The sequence below is a fragment of the Rhamphochromis longiceps genome, linkage group LG22 (assembly GCF_057381845.1).
Source record: "Rhamphochromis longiceps isolate RC_006_pf linkage group LG22, R_longiceps_female_GT1.1, whole genome shotgun sequence".
In the NCBI taxonomy this organism is placed as follows: domain Eukaryota; kingdom Metazoa; phylum Chordata; class Actinopteri; order Cichliformes; family Cichlidae; genus Rhamphochromis; species Rhamphochromis longiceps.
Window position 1 is genome coordinate 33,644,773 of NC_140577.1, and position 24,257 is coordinate 33,669,029.

Genomic DNA, 24,257 nt, shown 5'->3' on the forward strand with positions numbered 1-24,257 from the left:
GTCTCTTGGCAAGGTAATACTGGCCTGTAATACTCTGTTAGTTTGTTCATAACAGCAACCAAGAAAAGGGCAGAGGAAAAAAAGACAGGTGGTGGTCCTGCACCCCCTCGTCAACAAGTTGGTTAAGTAAATAATACCCTCACGGGAATATCGATATCTCTCAATGAGCACACTGTCGCGCTGAGTTAAAGGATCCTGTCTATCCCGCAATATACGCTGAATTCTGAGGACTCTCCTTATCAATATTGCACCTTCCGCAATGGGTTGGTCGCGTATACGGACAGGACATGGCTGCAACAGACTTCCCAAATCCACCTTCGCTTTTATAGCCGTGGTCTCTCATCTTGATTACACGAAGTAATTTACAATTACTACTCTGAAATATGAATTACATCTGTAATAATCACATACATGTAATAGAATGTTAATAGTACATTTCCCTTTTTTAGGAAATGACCTGTATGTATCTGTGTGAAATCAATAAAAGGATCAAGTGCTGCATTATCTTTAGTTACATTGATGTTATTTATTTATGGTGAAACAGTGGTGGAATATCGCTGTTGCTTTCGTATAAATGAAGCGGACATACCTGCGTGGCCGCGATCTAATCCTGTTTACATAAAGTAAACCTGCTCCCGAGCAGGTTTACGCTTACGGCTCTGTTGCTATGACAGCAAGTCCCGGATGAGCTTCGGGGAACCGAACGATCCAGGATCACGCGAAATCGTCAACAATCTAATCCAGCTAACTTACTTAGCGAGGTACGAAGAACAGGCCCCAGGTTTCTCTCATATCACATCACTGTACATGCACTTAATAAAACAATTTAATTCAATAATATACTCAATAACTGTTTTTGACTATTCACTGTCAATCTGCACACTGCTGATTTGCATACCTTTTTAATTTTGATTTTTAACTTTAATGTTATACTTGATTTTTAATTTCAGTTTATTCTTGTATCTGGTTGGGAATTGCACAACAATAAGCATTTCACTGCATGTCGGACTGTGTATAAAATTTCATCAGATCATAGATTTCAGTTCAGCATTCAACACAATCATCCCTCAGCAACTCTTCCCCCATTCAGTTTTCCTCTGCAACTGGATCCTGGACTCACGACTGTGCAGAAATGCACAGTTTGAACCACATCATCAAGTTTGCCGATGAAACGACCGTGCTTGTCTCATCAGCAAGAGCTGAGGACTGTGGTGATGAGTCAGCATACAGAGAGGAGTTGCAACAGCTAACAGACTGGTGTAGAGTCAACAACCTGTCTTTGAACGTGGACAAAACAAAAGACATGATTGTCGACTTCAGGAGAGCACGGAGAGATCACTGTCCACTGAACATCAATGGATCCTCTGTGGAAGTTGTCAAGACCACGAAATTCCTTGGTGTCCACCTTGCAGAGAACCTCTCCTGGTCCCTCAACAACAGCTCCATAACTTGTTGGTTCATGTCTTAAGCTGTCATGTTTCATATCTGCGTTGTTCAGGTTTGTCAAGCTCGTGCCATGTAGGCATCCTGTCATGTTTCCGGTTTATTTTGAAGGGTTTTGTTTCATGTTCTGTGCTTAGTGTACACTTCCCCCGTCGCGTCATTATGTGCATTTGTTTCAGCTGTTTCCACTTTCCATGATCATCCCTTGTGTATTTTTTCTGTGTTTCCACTTGTTCGCTGTCGCGTTGTCTGTGTTACCACCCCCCATGTATTCATAGCCATAGCTGTCACAGTCTTAGTCTTTGTATTTATAGTCTTAGTTTTCTTCGGCATAGTCTTCTGAGTTTTCATAGTTGTATCTCAGTATTAGTTTCCCAGTTTAGTTCTAGTTCTGTTTCGCCACTGTGTTTTGTGCCTTGTTTGGACTCAATGACATCAGCCATAATAAAGGTTCATTATTCGTTTAAACTCAGTTTTATCTCCTCACTCACTCACACACGGTCTGTCCCCGCAAGCCGTGACATCTAGCAGTATCTAACAAAATAGTATCTAGCAGGACAAGCACAGTGATGAGTCCACTGTCACAGGCTATACAAAGGTCATTAGTAACTTTCACTAACACCGTTTCTGTACAGAGATAAGTTCTGAAACCTGACTGAAACTCTTATTATTCATCACCTTACAAATCAAAAGATGCCAATTATCTGCGACAATTAAATTTCTGCTGTGGTTTTAGTAAAACTAAAGTGCCTAATGTTTAAATACCTTTTTTTATATATGGTTGTTGGGGGTGTTGGTGCCTGGGATGTTGGTGAGGACCACACTAATGTGTCCACAAGGGGGGGAAAAAAAGGTTAATGACTTATTAGAGAAATACAAGATGATAGATATCTCAGCCTGTTGCTGGTGGTGGAGCTGACATTTCATTTTGCTACCTGATTTACCTACAGGGCTGGGACACCTGTCAATATTTTCGAAATTCAGACAAAACTGAGATTATTCTACTTGATCCTAAAAATCTTAGGAAAATGTTGACAGTTTTAGGTGCAACCCTAGAGCAATCAGATTTACTAAACGATAATGTCTTAGAGATCAGTTTTTTCCACAACTGTGCAGGCTCTTTCAGGTTTTCTGGCAAAATCGAATCTAGATTTCCTGTTTTTGAGTGTAACCAGTGGTATGCACCTTGTAAACCCTCTGTATTTACATTAATAGGCATCTCTTATAGACTTTGACAATGATATGCCTACCTCATAGAGAGTTCTGGTGTTACTGTGTACCAGTACCAAGTCTGACATGTAAGAGGCATCAGAAGGAGTCTTGGGTTTTGGACGATATTCATCTGCACGTAGCGTTTTCAGTGGGACATTGAAAACTCTACCCCCAGATGAACAGAATCAACCTTTTGGGATTTCCCTTCCTGGATGATTGAGTTGTAATAGCATCTGTGTTGGATTACGGAGAGACTTACCAAACTTTAATAAGCATTTAAATTTATGGAATGTTGCCCTCTTGCACAAGACTAGAAAACCCACGAAACAGGTGCAATACACACTGTGGTATTTAAACATTAACCCATTTAGATTGACTAAAACCATAGCAGAAATTTCATTGTCACAGATAATTGGAATCTTTTGATTTGTAGAGACATAAGATAACAACTGCTGCACATTAACACAAATATGCCAAAGCACCAAAGTCTCTCACAGTCTCACACACACACACACACACACACACACACACACACAGTCTGTGCGATGAGCTGAGCTGGCCTATCTGCTAGGGAAACAATGAGAATTTAAAGTACCCTCCAGCCCCCTAGTGAACAGAAGACAAATGACCAAAGTGTGTGGGCTCCACTAATGAGCACATTCCTATTGTTGCACACAAACTGCCAATTGATTTCACATGAATCTCCAACTAAGGAAAAAAAGGAACGGGAAAATTCTTCCGTTTCGCTGCTGGAGACCCTTGAAGGCCTTTCAAATTCACAGGAGGGCTCTTTAGCAAGCCTGCAACGACTGCACAGATGCTTCGCTAATTACTCTACTTGAGTGCACTTTTTGTAATATTTGTTGTGCATTATGTGGAAGATCTCTGAATTAAAGCACCGCTTACTGATATACTTTTTTTCCCCCTTTCTGTATGTGTGACAGTGCAGCAGTTTTTAATTTCCATTTCTCTATGGATAGCAAAATAAGCTTCATTACACTTTTCAGCAAAAGAAAGCTCTATATTCGGGTAATTTCAGAAGTTTACACTAAACGTTGAGCAACACAAGCACAGTCTACATCTCTAAGAGCACAACATTGGGACCGACATTAATTATTTCAATATGAGGAATCCTATGCAGAGGAAGCACATCCAAATGACACTTTTCATGTAGTGTAATGTAATTAACTATAAAAATGTCAGTTTAACACAAACTAACAGATCTAACAGTCAAAAACATAGGAACCTACAGCAGTAGCTGCAGCTATCGAGCAGATAGTGTCTCAGCACATCAGAGACTGTCTACCCCCCCTCCCACGACCTCCAACAGTTTGCTTACAGAGCAAATTGGTCTGCGGAGGATGCCGTCACCCTTCATAGAGCACTGAGACACCTGGAGAACAAGAAGAGCTATGTGAGGATGTTTTTTGTGGACTGCAGCTCAGCATTCAGCACCATAAACCCAGACATTCTCAACGCCAAACTGGACCATATTCATATTCCCCTTGCCACCTGCTCCTGGATCAAAGATTTCCTCACCAACCGGCCTCAATTCGTCCAAGTTGGCTGCCTCCACTGTCACTTCGCACCGGATCCCAGCAGTACTGCATTCTCAGCCCCCTACTGTATGTTCTGTAAACCTATGACTGCACACCAACCCAGCCAGCGTGATTGTCAATCAGAATCAGAATCAGAATACTTTATTAATCCCGAAGGAAATTAGGGTTACAGCAGGCAGCACGCTAATGGCGCATGCGCACTTACAAAGGAACCTTCTGACCAGACTTACACGAACAACACATTGGGAAGACATGTCAGAGAGGTATGCTGATAGGAAAAAAACAACGAAAATACATAACATGAGGTGAGAAGAGGAGAAAAAAAACTCCACTCAGACTGAGCTCCTACTGGGAGAACAGTTTGATAACAGAAAAAACACCTCAGCACAAAAAGCACATGACTATCAATACACCATTGAAACACAAGACAGGCAACAGGGGCGGGTAAAGGGTAAGAGAGAGCCGGTGTAGACAGCGCATCCAGTCCTGCAGCATGTCTGCGCTGGTCCAGTCGACCGCCATCTTCCCCAGGAGGGGACAAGCATCGAAGGCGTTTGGAAAGGGAGGGGGGATGAGTGTGTATCAGTGTATGTGTGTGTCCAGAGTTCAGCTTAGACAGTGTCCTTCGCCCTGCTAGGCTAAGTAAACAGTCTTCCAGCCAACCCAGGTGGCCTTGCGTAGGAGGCCCACCTGGGTTGGTATGCGGTGGTATGCTGATGATACCACCATAGTTGGGCTCATCTCTAATGGAGGTGAGACAGTGTACAGGACGGAGGTAGAGAACTTGTCCCACTGGTGCTCAGAAAATAACCTGCACTTCCTGCATGTCCTGAGAAAGATTAACCAGGACCAGAAGCTCCTGCTGCTGTCCTTCAGCTCCTCAGTGCTGTGCAGAGGGTAACTAGCACTGCCCACAACATCATTACCTGCCCTCTGCTACCACTGCAGGCCATCACCAGATCCTCAGCAAAGCCAGAGCCATCACAGGTGACCCCCATGCACCCTGCTCACCACCCATTTGACCTGCTGCTTTCTGGTCAGCGCCTCAATCAGGTCTCACACCTCCAGACTCACAAACTGCTTCTTCCCCTTGGCCATTTGGAATTTCAATAAACAACCAAGAGCACAGAAAAAGGCAGCCTTATGGAGTTCAAACAGATGCCAGTGATCAAAGGAGAAGGGCTAGATTGCAGTGAGCTGATAGGAAGGCAACAATAACACAAGGATTTACAGGAATAGTAAATTTGCATCATGGCTTTGTCACTGATAAATCTGCAGTAATTTTTTGATGCTATCATGTCAGTATAGACCAAAATCACTTTCTATTCCAGCTCGGTAATAATGTGGTAATAGTGGAGTAACAAGGTCTTGATTTTTATGAGTTAACTTCAATAATCACTACTTCCAAACTATCAACTTGTCTTTTAGACACCATTTCTACAAGACTGCTCATGAATATGATCAACCTATCTCTATTAATCAGCTTTGTACCACAGGCCCTCAAGCTGGCAGTAGTTAAACCGTTACTTAAAAAGCCATCACTTGACCCAGCTGTCTTAGCTAATTATAGGCCAATCTCCAAGCTTCCTTTTATCTAAAAAAAATCTTGAAAGAGTAGCTGTAAAACAGCTGCCTGATCATCTGCAGAGGAATGGTTTATTGCAGTTTCAGTCAGCTTTCAGAGCTCATCAGAGCATAGGAATAGCTTTAGAGACGGTTACAATTGATCTTCTTCAGACTCTGACAGTGGACTCATCTCTGTGCTTGTCCAGTGTTCAATACTGTTGACCATAATATTCTGGTACAGCTATTAGAGCATGCTGTTGACATTACAGCTACTACACTACTTTCACTACACTAAGGTCAATTAAGGAGTTCCACAGGGTTCTGTGCCGGGACCAATTCTGTTTACATGATACATGCTTCCTACAGGCAGCAGCATTAGAGCGTATAGCATACATTTTCGCTGCAGATGACACCCAACTTTATCTATTCATGGAGTCAGATGACACACACCAATTAGTTATAATGCGAGAATGTCTTAAAAACATAAAGATGTCTAAATATCTGTTTCAAAATTCAGAAAAAAATGAAGTTGTTGTACTCAGCCCTAAAAATCTGAGTAATACTATATCTAATCAGATGGTTTCTCTCGATAGCATTACCTCCCAGGTGGCCGCCAGTAACACTGTGAGGAATCTTGGAGTTGTTTTTGACCAGGACAATGTGCGTATTAAACAAATATGAACAACTGTTTTCTTCCATTTGTGCAACATCTCTAAAATTAGAAATGTCCTGTCTCACTGACGCTGAAAACGTTCATTTTCATTCATTCATTACTTCTAGGCTGGAATACTGCAATTCATTATTATCAGGATGTCCTAAAAACTACATGAAAAGCCTTCAGCTGATCTAAAATGCTGCTGCAAGAATATTGACAGGGACTAGAAAGAGAGCGCAGATTTCTTCTTTACCGGTTTCTCTACATTATTCGTATTTAACACGGAGTCAGAGTTGAATTTCAAATCCTTTTCATCACATACAAGGTCTTGTGTTAACACATCACTCTGCATGTATTAGTTATTATTATTAATCTGGCTTTCTTCCACAGTGTGTCTTTATCCTGTCTTCCTCCCCCAATTCTCAACCGGTCTCGACACATAGCCATCCCTCCCTGAGCCTGGTTCTGCTGGAGGTTCCTTCCTATTAAAAGGAGTTTTTCCTTCCCACTGTCACCAAAGCATTTACTATGGGACCATATGATTATTGGGGTTTTCTCCGTTTTCTCTGTATTATTGTGGGGTCTTTAACTTAACCTAACAACCTAACTGTTGTTGGGATTTGGTGCTATATAAATAAAATTGAATTGAATTGAAAGTTATAGCTACAGTAATATTAGATTGAAATTTATTTAAACAGATACTAAACAGGCCAGAAACTGGGGGTAATAATGTGAAACAAATACATGTCTATGAGGGAAAAACCAATCAGTATTATATTGGTGGAAATATGATGACCTAACATGGACTGAATGGTAAATGGACTGGTCTTATATACCACTTTTCTACTCCTCATGAGCACTCAAAGTGCTTTATACGACTTGCCTCATTTATCCATTCACACAAGCACATTTTTCTATGCTTTTTTTCTAAGCAAGTGCCATCTATGTATCATTCACACACATTCATACTCCAATGAACGCATCAGAGAGTAGCTTGGGGTTAGTATCTTGCCCAAAGATATTTGGCATACAGATAGGAGCCATCACCAACCTTTTGATTTGTAGATGACCTGCTCTACATCCTGAGCTACAGCCAAAGAATCTGTGCATTACAATTTTCACATACTGACTTGTGTTATTAACCTCATAATAAGGTAATACTGACTAATGTTTAACATATTAGCATACCGGGACTAAATTATAATGCTAGAATTAATCTTGCTTCACGCCTCTAACATCCTTCTTTGTTTGAAGGCAAGAGTGTAAATATTGTGCTTAATGTTGCAGCTTCTTACCTGGAAACAAAGTCTCTTTCATGTTAGTTACCTATTAAAAGCAACCTTCAACAAGTGTGACGATTACTTGGAAATGTGTGGTAGGGGAATGTAAGTTACAATTTCACAAACCAACTGCATTTCCTACTTGCCTAATATCAATACATTATTTTGGTTATGTCACTTTTACAAGCATGTCTGTATAAGATAGGTTTCCCTAATTAACATTTTCATTTCAAATATCAACGTTTTGCCACTCAGCATTAATCTTGGAAACACCTACAGGCATAATTTAATTTTCAATTTCAGGAGTCACCATGATAAAAACTGCATGTGAAAAAAAACAAACAGTCAAACTGGATATAATGCTTGGTCTTCCCTCACAGCCCTGAACATACACGCAGTTGTATGACATTGTGGATTCTTAAATGGCTCCATTCAAAGTCAACATGGAACAAAATACATGCTAATTCTGTTATGTGCACCAAGCCATTAACAAAAAAACTAAACAAAAAAGTTGTATACTTATAATAGCCACATCATTTGACATCTGAAATGTCCTTTGGTCATGTAGCATATTCACATACTTTTACTTAAATCCATTTGTGGTCTTTAATATGCTTTTAATGAGTGTCATTCACAGCAGTGAATGGAACTAACTACTAACTACTTTGTGTTGAATTGTTAAGTACCTGTGTATTAGTCAATATTAGCAGTTCACTGGGAATGTCTACTTACAGAAATGTATTAGCTCATGTACTGATATCAAATATTCAAATATTATTTTTAAAAAAGTGTCTGTGATATTTATTCAAGGTGCTGGTATGGAGAAGGCTAAATTCATAAAGGTACACTATGTAAAATCTCACCACGAGATATCAGTCGATTGCAGTCAACTGAATTCTGTTTTCTTTCCCCTCCCAATTGCTGCAGTGGCTGCTGTGGGACAAACATCTCTGGTCGCTGTTTATCTGCAGTGAGTATGGGCTGTCAATCTGCTATTTACCTCCGCTGTCAAAATGTGTCCCCATATTCACTTTGGAGGAAGCTGTAAAACTTTGTGAAGGGAGTCCAATACGAGTGAATGAGTCAGTGAAGCTCACTTCTATCCAATAACAACAATACTGAAGCAGGTTGTTGAGGATATCCTGAACTCATTTGGCATGAGCGCTGCTATTTTTGTTGCTATTAGATGGTGTTAGAACTACTTCAAAGACAGTTTCACTATGTATGCATGTGGCTAGAGACCACCCACACATGCAAAATGTAATTAGGCAGAACCACTGTACTGAAGATGGCAGGGCAACATTGGCTTCCACAAACCGGTGCCCCCTCCCATGCAATTTTAATTGGATTAATCCTAAATTTATGAGAACACATCAGTTTGTTGCAAGATATGCACCTGCAGACATACAATCTTGTTTAAAAATATATTCACGCTGATGGATGTGGCTTAATGGTTAGTTGTTGTTTGCCCTTCAACTCTAAACTACATTTAATTGGTCAGTCATTAAAACATTTGCCCAGAAACCTGAGTGCACGATCATAGACACTTCCCCTGCATTCTGTGGTTTCAGCTGTACAATGGTCAGTTTGTGGCCCTGTTGTTTGATCCACATAGTGAATGTCGTTTTCAGTTGCTTCCCAGTCACCTGTAAGCATCAGCCTTTATCTCCTGCCAACATTACCCTTACACACAGAGCTACAGCAAGGTCTTTGATGTTATCAAAGCAATTTGGCCCAGCTTTAATCATTGGGAAAATTGAGTAGTTCCCCCCCTCCTCCCTTGTACTTGTACTAAGCAGACAAAATCCAATCAGTCATATAAGAGATTATTGATTGATGTAATCTTATTGGAGGTGAGGTGATGGACGGGACATGACTGATTGCTTTTGTCTGCTACATGTCTTGCTCTCAGTTGGCGATTCATGTCCACTTTGATCTGGTGTTTAATCTTTTTCTGAAGTTCTCATATCAGTCCCCAGAGACAGGTTCTCACCAGGCGGGGCTGATGGCCCACAAAATCCAAGTTGGTTACATTTGATCTCGTCCACATCTTCAAAATCACTCTCACAGTCCTGACTAGATCTCTTAAAGAGAAGTGTCATTACTCCCGTATCATATCAAATCATATCGCCTGCAGAAATATTCACCAATTTGTCATTAGAACTAAATTGAATCATGCTGATCAGGAAATAAACGACAAAACATTACATCAAGTTTAATGATGAGTTCATCCCATACAAGAAACCTGTGGTTCAATTTTATAAGTTTATTACTTAGTTATAATTAGCAAAATATTTTACAGAAAATTCTTGCTAAGCAACCTAGCTAGGTTCATTGACAAACTCTCATCCAAACATAGTCAATTCTGGTTAAAAAACAAAACCCCCCACTACATTTCAGCCAAAACGCTGACGTTTAAAGCTTAAAAGCAATAAGTGATGTGTTTTATATACACTATATGCCTGAACCGTTCTGGTCAGTGGCCAAAATTTGATAATCATGATCTAAAAGTAAACATTAAAATGTTATACATGTATTTTCTACACAGACTTTACTAACATTAGCCACAATAAGATACTGTTCACAACAGACCAAGCAAAAGCTATGACAAAAATCTTAGATTGGCCGACAGCAGGTTGATTCAGCTAACTGATCATAACTGGCAATGTAATAAAAAGCCCACTTCATAAGGTTTGTGTTTGGATATCAAACTATTATCTTTCCATTAACACTCACTCTAAAAAGGACAACATGTTTTACTATATAGCTTATACATTGTGTTTTTTGTTCTTTTAAATATGATGTGTGCTCATAAATGTTTTGTGTGTATCATAATGGGGTAATTTAAGTAAAGTGTACACAAAGCACTTTTTTTTATTTGTTTCAAAGTACTGACCAAAGTTATCTTGTCCCTTTTCTCTTCAAACCTTCACCAACACACAGCAAATATTTATATTATGAAGTATATTTATTTCATATTTTTATTTCATATTTCATATTAATCCAGTCTTAAGCCTGATCCATTTTTGGTACTGAATTTAGCGTAACATATGGTCAAATGAGACTACGGGTGAAAGGGATACTTTTGACCAACAGGACCATTATAGCTGCAGTTAGGCTGTTTCAGATACACAACCCTTTTACAGTGAATATGTGTGTTAATGAAAATTAAAACTTGAACTCTGCTGTTGCTGCCTTTCAGGTCTCCCTGTGAGGCTAAGCGCATTAATTTTTTTTTAGAGGACTGCATTCACTCTGTGTGGCCGAATACCTAGGAAAATGGCCACAAACACGCTACTATGAATTCTGTTTAATAAAGTGAGCACAGGAGTGTTTTGTCTTGAATTCAGCATCACTACGGTTATTAAATAAAATAATGAGAAAAGTTAAAATGATAGAAATCAATCACTTAGAACAGCAAATGTGACGATAAAACATATAATCGGCCATGTTATTGATACTTGTTTCTATGCAACTGCTGAATACCATGAAATCATGTATTGAAAGTGGTTTTGTAACCTCAAAAACTTCAAATCTTTGCAACAGTGTGTTTGTGTCTGAGCCTGAGCTCAAATGGCTGAAACAAGTAAGTGAATTTGTCAGAACCGGGCAACACAATTACCTTGGAAAAGTCCATGTGACAGGAATCAATATGACACAAAGCACTCAGCCATTAACTCTTCTCCATAACAACGTGTGCAACTGTCTTTCCAAAGAACAGTTGATTATTGAACTTAGAAAGCCTTTTACCTTTTGATCTACTATTTGGTCTATGCAACGTTACAAAACAGCTACTGTTTTACAAGATAGGAAATAATGAATGGACTGCTGAAGTTGCACCTATAGAAAAGTTAAGTCAGATCAGGTCCCTTTATTAGCTTATCTGACCACAGCTTATTCACTGCTGGGACAGAAGAGATAGGAAGAGAGGAACAGGAGTGATCTATACAACCCTCACCTAGTGTTTTGTTTTTGACTGAACATTTTCGTATTTTGCAGCAGGGGGCCCCATTAAACTGTGTATCAATCGACAACAGGACTGAATTCACATTAGATATGTTGTCCTCGTGTTTGAAATTTGCTACAGACAATCGTCTAGAAATACAAAGACCTTGTAGCACACTGTAAATCCATCAAACCAATCTGAGGTGAAGGAATCAGTTAAGATATAACGTTTTGATATGGCCTTGGGGTTCAAGATGTAATGATTAAATGGGCAAAAGGCAAACACTGAAGTTAACTGGATATCAAGAACAAACCAGTTATGGACTAGAAGGAAACCACGACAACTCTGGGGAGCATTCAACAGACCCACACAGTGGCAAAGTCACAGGACTAACAGATGGGGAAGAGACTAATAGATTTTAGCTCCTTGGCCACACCTCCCACACAGACCCAGTCCTCTGGTGTTTTCTGTTTTAAATGTGGGGGAAAAGGGTGAAGTCAGCAAAAACAAACTGCCACCATTAAATCATCTTCCTGAATCTAATGTCAGAGCAGTAATGGGAATGCACCCATGATCGCAAAGGTTACTCCTTTCTTGAATCTCTGTGCTAGCTTTTCTTTCTCTGTATTCCTCTACCCCTCGTGCTCATCCCCTAACCATGAGTCAGCTGTGGCCAAGATCATGTCTTATTTGCTGGCTGCTGTTCTGCCATAAAACACTCTTTACTTGATGATGATGGATGGGAACATCTAAAGCTCACCATGGTGAGTTGGTTTCACCTGAAGGAGATGCCTAAATTAATGCTGCCACCCTGTTCAAACCCAAAATTTCCCTCTTACATCTTTTCCAAATATTGTTTGAACTCCAAAGGCTGCCCGGCCTCCTGCAGAAACAGTGCATCTTGTTAATGTCTGCTACTAAATTTGAGTCTTTATTTATATTCAGGATGGCAGCATTACAAATTGAGCTAAATCTCAAGAGATAGTTTCAACTGGTAAAAAAAATCCTAACCCAGCTTGCCTTACATTTAAAAGTGACACATAAGATCCCTAGATGCATCTTTTTAAAAATTTTTCCTTCAGTCCAAGAGAGATACACGACCTAGTCGAAGATACTGTGCAGAATAACTCCTTCAAACTGAATGCTGAACACTGGAGCCTGCTATAGTGTTGGTCTCTATAGCTAATCTCTTTCTTATTAACAATGGTATGGGGATACACACACACGCACACACACACACACACATATATACATGTATCGCCAGTATGTCGCAGGGCTAACACATGGAAACAGACAATCATTTGCACTCACATTCCCGCCTACAAGCAATTCCCTTACTAACTGCATGTCTTTGGACTTGCATCCTCAGACTGTATGCTAAGCCAAAGAAAGAAGACTGAGGACAACAAAGTATGAGTATATTAAAAAGATGGCCACAACTCACCACATGGTTAGTGGATACCTCAGGCAGCAGAAACCTGAGAAAGAAGAGGAGAAAGAACAAGTGGCTGATACTGAGAAATCCTACCAATGGCTGGATAAAGCTATTGGTAGGACAGCACAGAGAAACTAATCATGACAGCTAAGAAACAACCAGGGTCTTGCCTGGTGTGGGGATTACCACACCAGGCAAGACCCTGGTTGTTTATGATGCAAAGATGCCCCCTGAGACAATCCAGCACACAACAGCTGGATACAAGATGCTAGCAGGCAGGACATACATATATAGAACCCCATAACCAAGCAGCTGGCATAGTATACAGGAACATCTGTGTCGAGTATGGCCCTAAAATTAGGAAGTCAAAATGGTGGTTGAGAATGACCAAGCTAAGATCCTGTGGGACTTCCAGATACACAAGAACAAACTGGTGATGGCTAACGAACTGGACACAGTAGTGGCAGACAAGCATAAGCCCGTAGTGATAGATGTAGCCATACCAAGTGATAGAAACATAAAGAAGAAAAACAAGAATCTCAAGAAATACCAAGCGCTAAGAGAGGAGCTCCAGAAGATGTGGAAGGTAAAGGTAACAGTGGTCCCTGTGGTAATCGGAGCATGCAGGGCAGTGAGCCAAGCTGGGCGAGTGATTCCGAGACATCTGTCCAGAAGAGCACAGTCTAAGAACAGGTAACATACTGTGTAGGACCCTCAAGCTTCCAAACCTCTGGTAGATGACCCGAGTTTGAAGTTTTTTATACATACATTCTCTCAAACACAGAGACGTGCAAGGAGGGAGGGAGGAAGGAACATAGGTCCTATGAATGAAATGCTTTGATTCAGCCAGTTTGTTCTAGTAGTGTCTGATAAACAATACGGCTCGATGTGAAACTAATGATATTAACACAGTATCCGAGAAACATGAGGTCCAGGTTTTGCACTGATTATGAAATGTAATGCGATTTATATAGCACTTTTCTAGTCTTACTGACCACTCAAAGCACTTCAGAATACAAACTTCATTTAGCAAAAAATTCATATTCTTTGTGAAAGCTGCAATACCTGTACTACACAAAAACGGTTCCAAGTGGGGTTCGAACCAAGAACCTTTTTTGCTCTGAGGTCGTAGCACTAACCACTTCACCGCAGCACTGGCCGACTAACAACTATGTGTGTCCAAACAAGGCAGTGTTAGCTGATAGCATTCCACTCGCTTGCCCAAATATGGTCATTTTCTCTCATAAATAAATAAATTTTAAAAAATACATTTCAAAGCCTACAATATAGTGACTTTACAAATCAAAGAATGTTGTCATAGTGGCTGTGTCCATCTTTTTGCCCAAGGTTCTCACACATTTCTGTATTCTCTCTAGTGGCCTGTATTTGACTTACTGCTCCGTAATGATAATAATCACTTGTATGCCAACGTTAGGCCTATGACATATCTGCATCCTATTACGGAAAGACATCAGCTGGCTTAATAACAACATGTATGCTATGTTACAGTTAATGTACAGTTAGCAACAAGTTTATTGACTTCAGGGTCTTTTGTTCTTAATCTTTTTTTCATTGTTCGGCTTGTCCAACCACGGACCTAATTGTGAACGTGGACGATTTTCTGTAGTATGAAAACCGAAAAAGAAACATTAACATCCCACAAATAGAAGGTTTGTAGTTACTTTTTCTTTTTTACCGTCTTTGTTTTGTTTCGTAAAAATTTTGTCACTGCAATAACACAATCAACCACATCTGCTGAAACTTTACGTAGGCCAAGAAGCAATATTTCCTCTGCCCCCACCTCCACCAACAAGGCCCCTTCGCAGGCGATAAATCACAGATGACAGAGGGCACTACATGCACAAGCGGACCACCATGCCGCAGCTTTACAACAATTAATTAACTGTCTGACAGTCATTTATCATGGCAACAATAAGGTGAAAAAGTCAAGAGTTTATTAAAGCTCTGCTTATTTTTCAAGAGCTATAGACCATAGGAAACACTTCATATACATGTACAAATACATATGCAACATTCACATTCTTACTTCATACAGAATGACAGTAACACAAAACACAATTAATCAGAAAGAATCCCTTAAAAGCACATCTGTAAACAAATATTTGCCAGACAAAGAAACTTCTCGAACACGTCACAAATCAGAGTTCGAACTCGGCAACACAAGCTTAAGGTTACTACAATTAAGTATGTTGGCACAAAGTGAAGACATGTTTGGCCTTTTTAATAAATACTGTACACTGCATCACACTAAATGACTACCTGTTTTTCAAAAGCGACAAGACAACATCACTAATTTTCAGTTTGAAGTTATGGTACAGATCTGATATAGCCATGCACTGTAGAACTGATATGCAGTCTTTGAGACTGACTAGGAGACTAGGAGTAATGGGATAAGGACTGGTCAGGAGTCAGTAGGTCATTCTACAATCTTATCCCAAGAGAAAACTCCATGTGGTGCTGTTTCTGGACAAACTCTGGAAAAAGCAAACAGCAGTAAAATGCCTGCAACTGCAGTAACTGTTCTCAAAAGCATGCATATATGGCCCCAAATAGGCAATGGAGTGACATTTGAGGGCAGAATCTGACACTTGTCAGAAGCCCTGGGAGAGCAGCAATAAGATATTGTTTTGACAGCACTTCGGGCCACCAGAGACATGCAAGCAAAGCTGCGCTTCTTTCTGAGGACGTCAGTTTAACTGTCACTTCAAGATATGAGACAAAGGAAGACTTCTAAATGCGTAAAGACATTAAAGACACTAAAGACATTAGGACTAATATTTAAGTGCTATTACTGCTAACTGCTAACTACACTAGCTCCTTCCGACTACAGCTGCTTACCACAGTTGATTACTTTACTCCTTTACGTGATACAACAGAAACTTTGTGTATTAGAGATTTTGCATTTTCTGTACATAATAATCCTGTTTCTTAATATTTGTTCTCCTCAGTATTCATCAGCACACAACACAACAATCAACTTTAGAAAAGCCCACGTTCAAGAATGTTTCCAGTTAACCATATTTAATAATAGACACCATTGACCAGAACCGATAGGTCACACAGGCAGGTCAAATGTGTGGCACACCAGAGTAGAAGCAAAGCAAAGCATGTCGAAACGCTGGTTTCAGGAGTACGCCTAGACGCATAGAGAGGGTTACGTTGAGATATAGTCTAAAGTGCTCCACAGCAGCACATTCAGCTTACTACAGGACTTCCTTTAAGAAGTTAAACGCTAAACCAAACAAACTTAGCTGCTTTATTCATTGAGAAAGCTTTATCCTACTCGACTGATTATACTTGAAATCAATCTTAAGGAAGCCACAAAGTGGGCAACTGAACTTTGCATTAAATTGCTTTCTTTTTTTTCTTTTTTTTTTAATGAACAGAGCAATACAGGTGTTCATGTTTCACTGTTACTGTCTAATGTTAATCTAAAACGATTTTCAAAAGGAAATACAGCACACATTAAAGAAGGAATGACAATATTTCATGAAAACCATTAAAGATAACTCAAATGTATTACAGATCTTAATTTCAGGTGGCTTAATAGTAAACGCTGTCATTTTCTACTTGTTTTTTTTTTTTTTTTCTTTTGCTCATGTATTTTAGTCAGTCGTCAAAAGTGTTTAAATCCTAACATGTCTTGCTGCATGCAGCTGTGTCCAAATAATAAGATAAGTTAATGGTCATATGTGCAAGCAGTTGAGAGTCCAACACTAATAAAAATATAGTAATAAAATGAAATATAACTGTGTCTGACAACAATTCATCATGTAGGGATCCATGTTTTAGATTCACACAGATCTGCTCAATTTCGTTGGTCCAGTTTGGATCAGAGGTGGCTGTGGGGCGGCGTGATGGTCTCGTTCTTCAGTCTGACTTGACTGCCATTCTTCAAATGCTTCAATTTGTCTCTCTCTCTCTCTAAGCCAACGGTCATCTGTCCCGAGTTCTTATGGGAGGTGAGGTAGCTGCCCCAGCTCTCACAACCTGTGCAATGCAAAGATAGAAAGAGTCAGGGCAGCACACCTCACACCCCGACCAGAACCCCTGAAACTCAAATGCTGCCTCAAGAGCACCAAAAATAACACACAAATACTTTAGTATTCAAGTGCTGAGCTCATTCCAATCTGTTAAAATGACACTGGTCCTGAAAAGGTATTTGACATGTCAATGTGAATGAAAAACTAATATTTGTAACATTCATTCTACATTAGTGTGATACTTTACACTACAGACACTACTTAGCAGATTGTTGCAAAAGAAAAGACATTAAAGATTTAAACTGTTGAATAAAACTCTAGTTACTAATAGGATGCCTGAATCAACCCAGTACAAGTGCTGGATGATAGATGATGGTTTTATTTCAACTCAAAAGAATCCAAACACCAAAAAAGTGTTTGTACTCTTCTTTGTTTCCTGTCACTCATTGGGGTATTTAATAGTCACAATAGAATTTTCTGCACTTTTTTTTAATTTAAAGGATGTGCATTTGTTGCTTCACTATTTGTCTGATCTTGAAAAGAAGACAGTGAATTCTAGAGCACATAGTAATTCACACTATCCACATTATTTATACCGAGTAAAGAAAAAGAAGAGCGGTACACACTAGAGACCACTGAGTGTCAAGCTTTTTTTGAATGACTTAAATCAATGATGGAACTGAAACAATGAGTAAAGTAGAAGAGATGAGAATTTATAATTTAGTCACTGCAATAAAACTGTAGCAGAATTACAGAATTGATGCTGAACCCTTTCTAAAGTTATCCAAAAGCTTGAAAGAAAAAAAAAAAAAAAAAAAAGCAAATGTTGATTTTGCACCAACAAACAAACAAACACCCGCAGATTAGGACAGATGTTTTACAAAAATGAATGAAAAACACAAGTGACTTCATGCATCATCTTTGAATTTACAATAGAACGGCTAAAGTTATATTTCAACATAACCTTTTAAAAACTGATAAGGTGCTTAAAGTTACAAGTCTATGTGCACTCTAGAGCAACAAGACAATGTTCATGAAGGGAACTGTGTTCAGTGGGAAGTCTGAATAATTGGGAAAAAAAAATCTGAGGGTTTCATCACAGGGCAATGTCCTGACAAGGTCCCCATTATTACCAACTTTTTTTAAATTATTTCTTTCATAGAATGCCAAATGCCAAGAAGAATTCTGTTTATTAGACACCTGACATCAGGGGTAGAGGAAATTCTGCTGTTCATTATGCCTTAATGAACTGTGCAAATGTATGTGGCAGGTCAATATAGAGCGCCTATGGAGAAGAAATCGTCAACCCCCTCATTCTGCAGAGCATAGGCAGCCCGAGCCTAATGAAGACTGAACTTTAATCATCAGGAGGATATGGTTGCGTCATGGGACGGACACACACACACACACACACACACACACACACACACACATTACCTCACCTCACAAGGTTTTCATTGTCGCCTGGTCCTTTGCAGGTTGTACACTCAGTCCTCGTGTCATCAGCTTTTGGTTTTTTCTGCATTGCAGACTGGCGTTGTCGCCGTTCCCGTGGCAGAGGTTCCTATGGAAACAAGGCTGATTAGGAATGAGACCTGTATGAGTGCTTGTTGAGTAGTAAAAAATAATGAGTATTAAACTGGGGAAAGATGTGAAGTACATTAAAGCATTATTTCCACAATATAACTGATGAATGTGATAACTGGGGCAAGGCCCTATTGAAACTTTACATTAACTACTAAAACAGCTGTATGGATGCTATGCAGATGATTTCCAGTTTTATCTATCCATAAAGCCAGTTGACACACACCAATTAGTTAAACTGCATAAATGTCATAAAGACCTGGATGACCTCTAATTTCTGGCTTCTAAATTCAGATAAAACTGAAGTTGGTTATTGTACTCACCCCTAAAATGGTAAAAACATCGTGTCTAACTGTTGTGGTCCTGGGTCTTTGACCCAGTATTTTGAGTTTTGTTGTTGACTTGTGATTTATTTCTTTTGGATCTGAGATGATTTACTGTTCTAGTTCACTATCTTGTCCTTTGAGGATTACACTGTTCCCTGGCATTTCTGAGTTTGTTTGTCCTCTGTGCTCTTATGATTGTGTTATTTCTGTTTCGTGCCCAGTCTGTTCTAGTTTTGTCTCTGTCTCTTGTCCTCAGTGTTTCCTGTGGTAATCAGTCATCTGTTTATCTCCGGTCCCTGTGTCACGTTCAAACATCTTAGCCTGGGTCTCAGCATGTTTATTGGTCATATCCTGTTTTATTTTCATAGTCCCCTGTCTCATGTGCATGATATTCAGTTTTGCTTCTTATCAGTTAGATTCTGTTCAGCTGTGTTCCCAAGTGTGTCCACTTTGTCCTAATCTCCCTAATGTCCTTCCTCACTGATTACAAATGTGAACCAAGCAGTCACATTAATGGATCAGCATACACAGGAACATAATTCCTTTTATCTGTGCATGTGTTATTAAAAATGACATAAACATTAATATCCTGGAGCCTGTAAAATACAAAATTTTTGCATCTTTACTTGTTTAAGGCATACCTAAACCTCAGAAAATTCACAAAAAACTTAATGAATTGTTTTTTCAACATTAGTTCCTATAAAATGCAACTTTACTATAAAGTCTGTACCACGATTAGGAAACATGACAGATCAGATTAAAGCAACATGCCAGTAGTAATGACGTTTTCGTGAAATGAGTCCATCAGCCTATAGGAATATTTGCTCTGAGTTTATTACGTACCTGAGACAACATTCAGAACTTGGAATCATCCATGAGCATCCCAAAACCAAAATAGTTGAATTCATTTTTGCACATAGCACAATGGCAATTGCTATTAAACAGTGATTATCAGAATCAGGGCTGTCTAACGTGTTCATTAAAATCAACTGAACTGTGTATGTACAAAAGTTTCTACAACTCTGTCATGAGCACAACAAATTCTAAAAATAAACACCAACACATCAAGTTGTGCACTGTACAATCTTGTGTATAAGAATACAGATACACCGATCTACCCCTCAGTCTCCTAGTAGACACACATTTGCCTTGTTCACAAGATTTTCATAACACTTGACCTCTGACTTTGAGGTCAAAGTGACTGAGATTTGTCCAAGACTTCTTTTTGGACTTTCTTTGCAGATGCACCTATAGTATCAATCTCAAAATTCTAGTTGACTTCCTTCTTGAGTTATCACAGTCACAAGATTCTCTGACCTCTGACCTCAAACTCATCCAACATTGTCATAGATATACCTGTGATATCTATTTGAAGTTAATGCATTTACAAATTAGGTGTTCACCTGCCCACTGCCTGCCCGGCAGGATGACAACAATACCTCACCAGTGTTTTAAGCTAAGGGGTAAACAGCTTTGGTCTTATTAGCCCAGCTTGACCTTTTCTGTCAGTCTCGCAATCACAAACTTGGCAAAGGAGAGAAAAAAAAAAAGCTTAAAAACATTTGCATTCTTCCTCTTACATTCTTAAAGTATGTATTGAAATCTGTACTGTGAGGAAAGTCAGTTCCTTTAAACAGTAGGATTCTTCTTGAAGAAACAATTAACTATTTTTTAATTTCAATAGAGGAACAATACTGGCAAATATGAGCAAGAAAAGACAAAAAACAAAAAAAAACCCTGGAATGACAGAATGCGACAAAGAAGCAAACATGGGCAGGTAGAAGAGCTTAACTGAATTTCTCAAGAACATGTTGTTTAGAACAATACCTTTTTTTCTGTAGAGAAATAAAGCAACAAACCTCAATTTTATCTTCTCGCTCCTCACAGACTGGAACTCTCTTCCTCTTCTGCCCTCTGGTTCTCTATTTAAAAAGATAAATTAAAAATCCGAGCGGTTGTAAATGGTTGAAATGGTAATGCCATACAAAATACAAAACAATACAATATAATTTTAAGAAGAAATTAAGACATTTTTATTTCTGGGTGGGTCAAAGCCTTGTCTGACACCTTATAGCTTGATTTTTCTCTGCTGAAATCCAGATCAGAGAAGAAATTAATTTTAGTAATCCAGGTGTTGGTTGCTTTATAAAAGGCTTTCAAGCAATGTGGCATTCTTGGTTCATTTCATTTGCCTTAGATTGTGTCCTTGAAGGAACAGGGAGGGGCTGCCAAAGGTAGCTTGAAGAAGAGACATTGTATAACATGAAGACAAGGAACTCAAAGAGTCTTGAAATGAAATCTATGGAAGAGTACTGAAATGACAAACACGTGTCTTCCTACACCCTTGGTGGTTTGTGGACTGATCTGGCTGGGTCCTGGTTCGGTTCTGAGCTTTGGCCCCTGTGGGGACGTGGTCATGGAGGGTGGGGTAATCCTTCCCTACTGCTTCCAGGTGAGCATTGCTGCCCAGGTACAGGTCTTGTTGGTTCCAGGGAGCGCGGGTGGATGTTCTGCTGTGGTCGTTGACCCACTCTCTCAGGAGTGGTGGTCTTGGCTTTCTTGGACCTCTTCTGCGTGGGAGAGTGGTGGGGGTAGGGGGCTCGGGACTCTGCCAAGTCCTGGGCAATTCTTGGTTGCTAGGGTGACGAGCCTCTAGCGGGGTTGGCTGCCTCTCGCCCTTTGGCAATGGGCACCCCATCTGAGGTCTACCTCCTGCTCGGACAGACTCGCAGTTGTCGACAAAATGTGTAGCCTCAGGTCTTCGGTACTCATGGAGCCTGCGGATGGGTTGATCTCCTCGATCTATCTCTATCTGCCTTCGGCTCCTGGGGGCTGTCATTGCGGCTTCCCACCCTTATTATCAAATACACTTCGTGACAAAGTCACATACACAGACACTCAGTTTCGCTCAGACCCACACACACACACACACACACACACACACACACACACACACACACACACACACACACACAAGAAGACTGTTGATTTATGTATCTGTGCATTTTCTAATTTTTGTGTACCAGTTGCTGTAGGTTTTGTTTTTTGTTGCAGCAGTTGACAGTACGGGGTCTGATCATTATCTAGGCAAGGCAAGGCAAGGCAAGTTTATTTGTATAGCACAATTCAACAACAAGGTGATTCAAAGTGCTTTACAGAGACATTAGAAACAAGAACAAATAAAAAGCATGATTTAAAATTGAATAAAACAAGCAAATAAACTAACTAACTAATTAACTAACAAACAAACAAACAAACAAACAACAGTATATAAAATCAAAACAGATAAAATCAGAACAGTAGATAAAATCAGTAGTTAAATGTAAGTTTTGAAATTTAAGCTTAAAGTGTGGATTTGGTGCTTTATTCAAATGCAGCTGAGAACAGGTGAGTCTTCAATTATAGTTAATTATAATTATAGTCATAGACAAACACAATCTGACACAATAATAGATGAACAGTTGTTTCTATCAGTATCTTCCCTTGTCTTTATCAAACAAACTGGGTATCTATTCACAGTCCACGCTGTATTATAACAGTGACCATAAACACATAACAGTAAGGAGATGCATAAGTATGGATGATATAATGATTAACATAATTTTGTTAAGAGATAAAATTCCTGGCACATGGAAACTTTATGTCATTATTGTTTCTCCTCTTTTAAATTTTACATTGGGTCAGTGTCAAATGTGCCAAAAAGGAGACACATGCTGTTACTTTTTTCAACAAGTCATGGACTGGAACTTTAAATATATAGCATTTTTGAAATATCTTATTTAAGTATATATATTATATTATGACTAAATCATGGCATTTCAAATTATTTTCATTTAATTTAAATGCATTGGTTAGGATTTCAGATATGCTTTTACCTTCGTAAGATATTTGGTCATATCGTAATAATTTTATTAAGTTATGCACTTTGTTATATTTATGTTGTGTTTAATCTTGTTTTTTTAATGTCTGCTACGACGAGAAATTGGTATTAATGTTCAAAGTTTGTTAAAGAAAGATGTTTTGGAAAAAGGATTAATCTGGGTTCATTAATCATTTCATTTGGCTCTCTATGCACGTATTACATTAGAAGCGCTGCAAAAAAACGGAAAAAAATATCAATCTGCCTCTATGTATATATACACACACACACACACACACACACACACACACACACACACACACACACACACACACACACACATATATATATATATATATATATATATATATACATATATAGTCCAGCACCCTGAGGCTGTACGCTAAGCGGAAGGAAGGGGGCCGGGGACTGGTGAGTGTCAGCACCACAGTCCAGGATGAGACAAGGAACATCCAAGAATACATTGGGAAGATGGCCCCAACTGACCGAGTGCTCAGTGAATACCTCAGGCAGCAGAAACCCAAGAAAGAGGAGGGAGACGAGGAACCATCATGGAAGGACAGAGCCCTGCACGGTATGTACCACCGGCAGATAGAGGAGGTGGCTGATATCCAGAAATCCTACCAGTGGCTGGACAAAGCTGGACTGAAAGACAGCACAGAGGCACTAATCATGGCAGCACAAGAACAAGCTCTGAGCACAAGATCCATAGAGGCTGGGGTCTATCACACCAGGCAAGACCCCAGGTGCAGGCTGTGTAAAGATGCCCCAGAGACAATCCAGCACATAACAGCAGGGTGCAAGATGCTAGCAGGCAAGGCATACATGGAACGCCATAACCAAGTGGCCGGCATAGTGTACAGGAACATCTGTGCGGAGTATAACCTGGAAGTCCCGAGGTCAAAATGGGAGATGCCCCCAAGGGTGGTGGAGAATGACCGAGCTAAGATCCTGTGGGACTTCCAGATACAGACGGACAAAATGGTGGTGGCTAACCAACCGGACATAGTGGTGGTAGACAAACAGAAGAAGACGGCCGTAGTGATCGATGTAGCGGTTCCGAATGACAGCAATATCAGGAAGAAGGAACACGAGAAGCTGGAGAAATACCAAGGGCTCAGAGAAGAGCTCGAGAGGATGTGGAGGGTGAAGGTAACGGTGGTCCCCGTGGTAATCGGAGCACTAGGTGCGGTGACTCCCAAGCTAGGCGAGTGGCTCCAGCAGATCCCGGGAACAACATCGGAGATCTCTGTCCAGAAGAGTGCAGTCCTGGGAACAGCTAAGATACTGCGCAGGACCCTCAAGCTCCCAGGCCTCTGGTAGAGGACCCGAGCTTGAGGGATAAACCGCCCGCAGGGGCGTGCTGG

At 39.9% G+C, this 24,257-nt stretch overlaps 1 protein-coding gene across 6 annotated transcripts in view; it reads right to left on the minus strand.

Annotated features, from left to right (window-relative positions):
- Positions 1–24,257, minus strand: part of phf14 (PHD finger protein 14) — a 138,063-nt gene that overhangs the window by 48,964 nt on the left and 64,842 nt on the right. For 4 of the 6 annotated variants that reach the window (XM_085396840.1, XM_085396838.1, XM_085396842.1 and 1 more), the window contains 2 exons: positions 20,870–20,932; positions 18,543–18,664 (listed from right to left, as the gene is read on the minus strand). In XM_085396840.1, coding sequence (XP_085252966.1) covers positions 18,543–18,664; positions 20,870–20,932 — 185 coding nt within the window. Of the gene's footprint in view, positions 1–15,029; positions 17,108–18,537; positions 18,665–20,869; positions 20,933–24,257 lie in introns of those variants that run through there. The other 2 variants (XM_085396843.1, XM_085396844.1) reach the window with 2 other exon arrangements.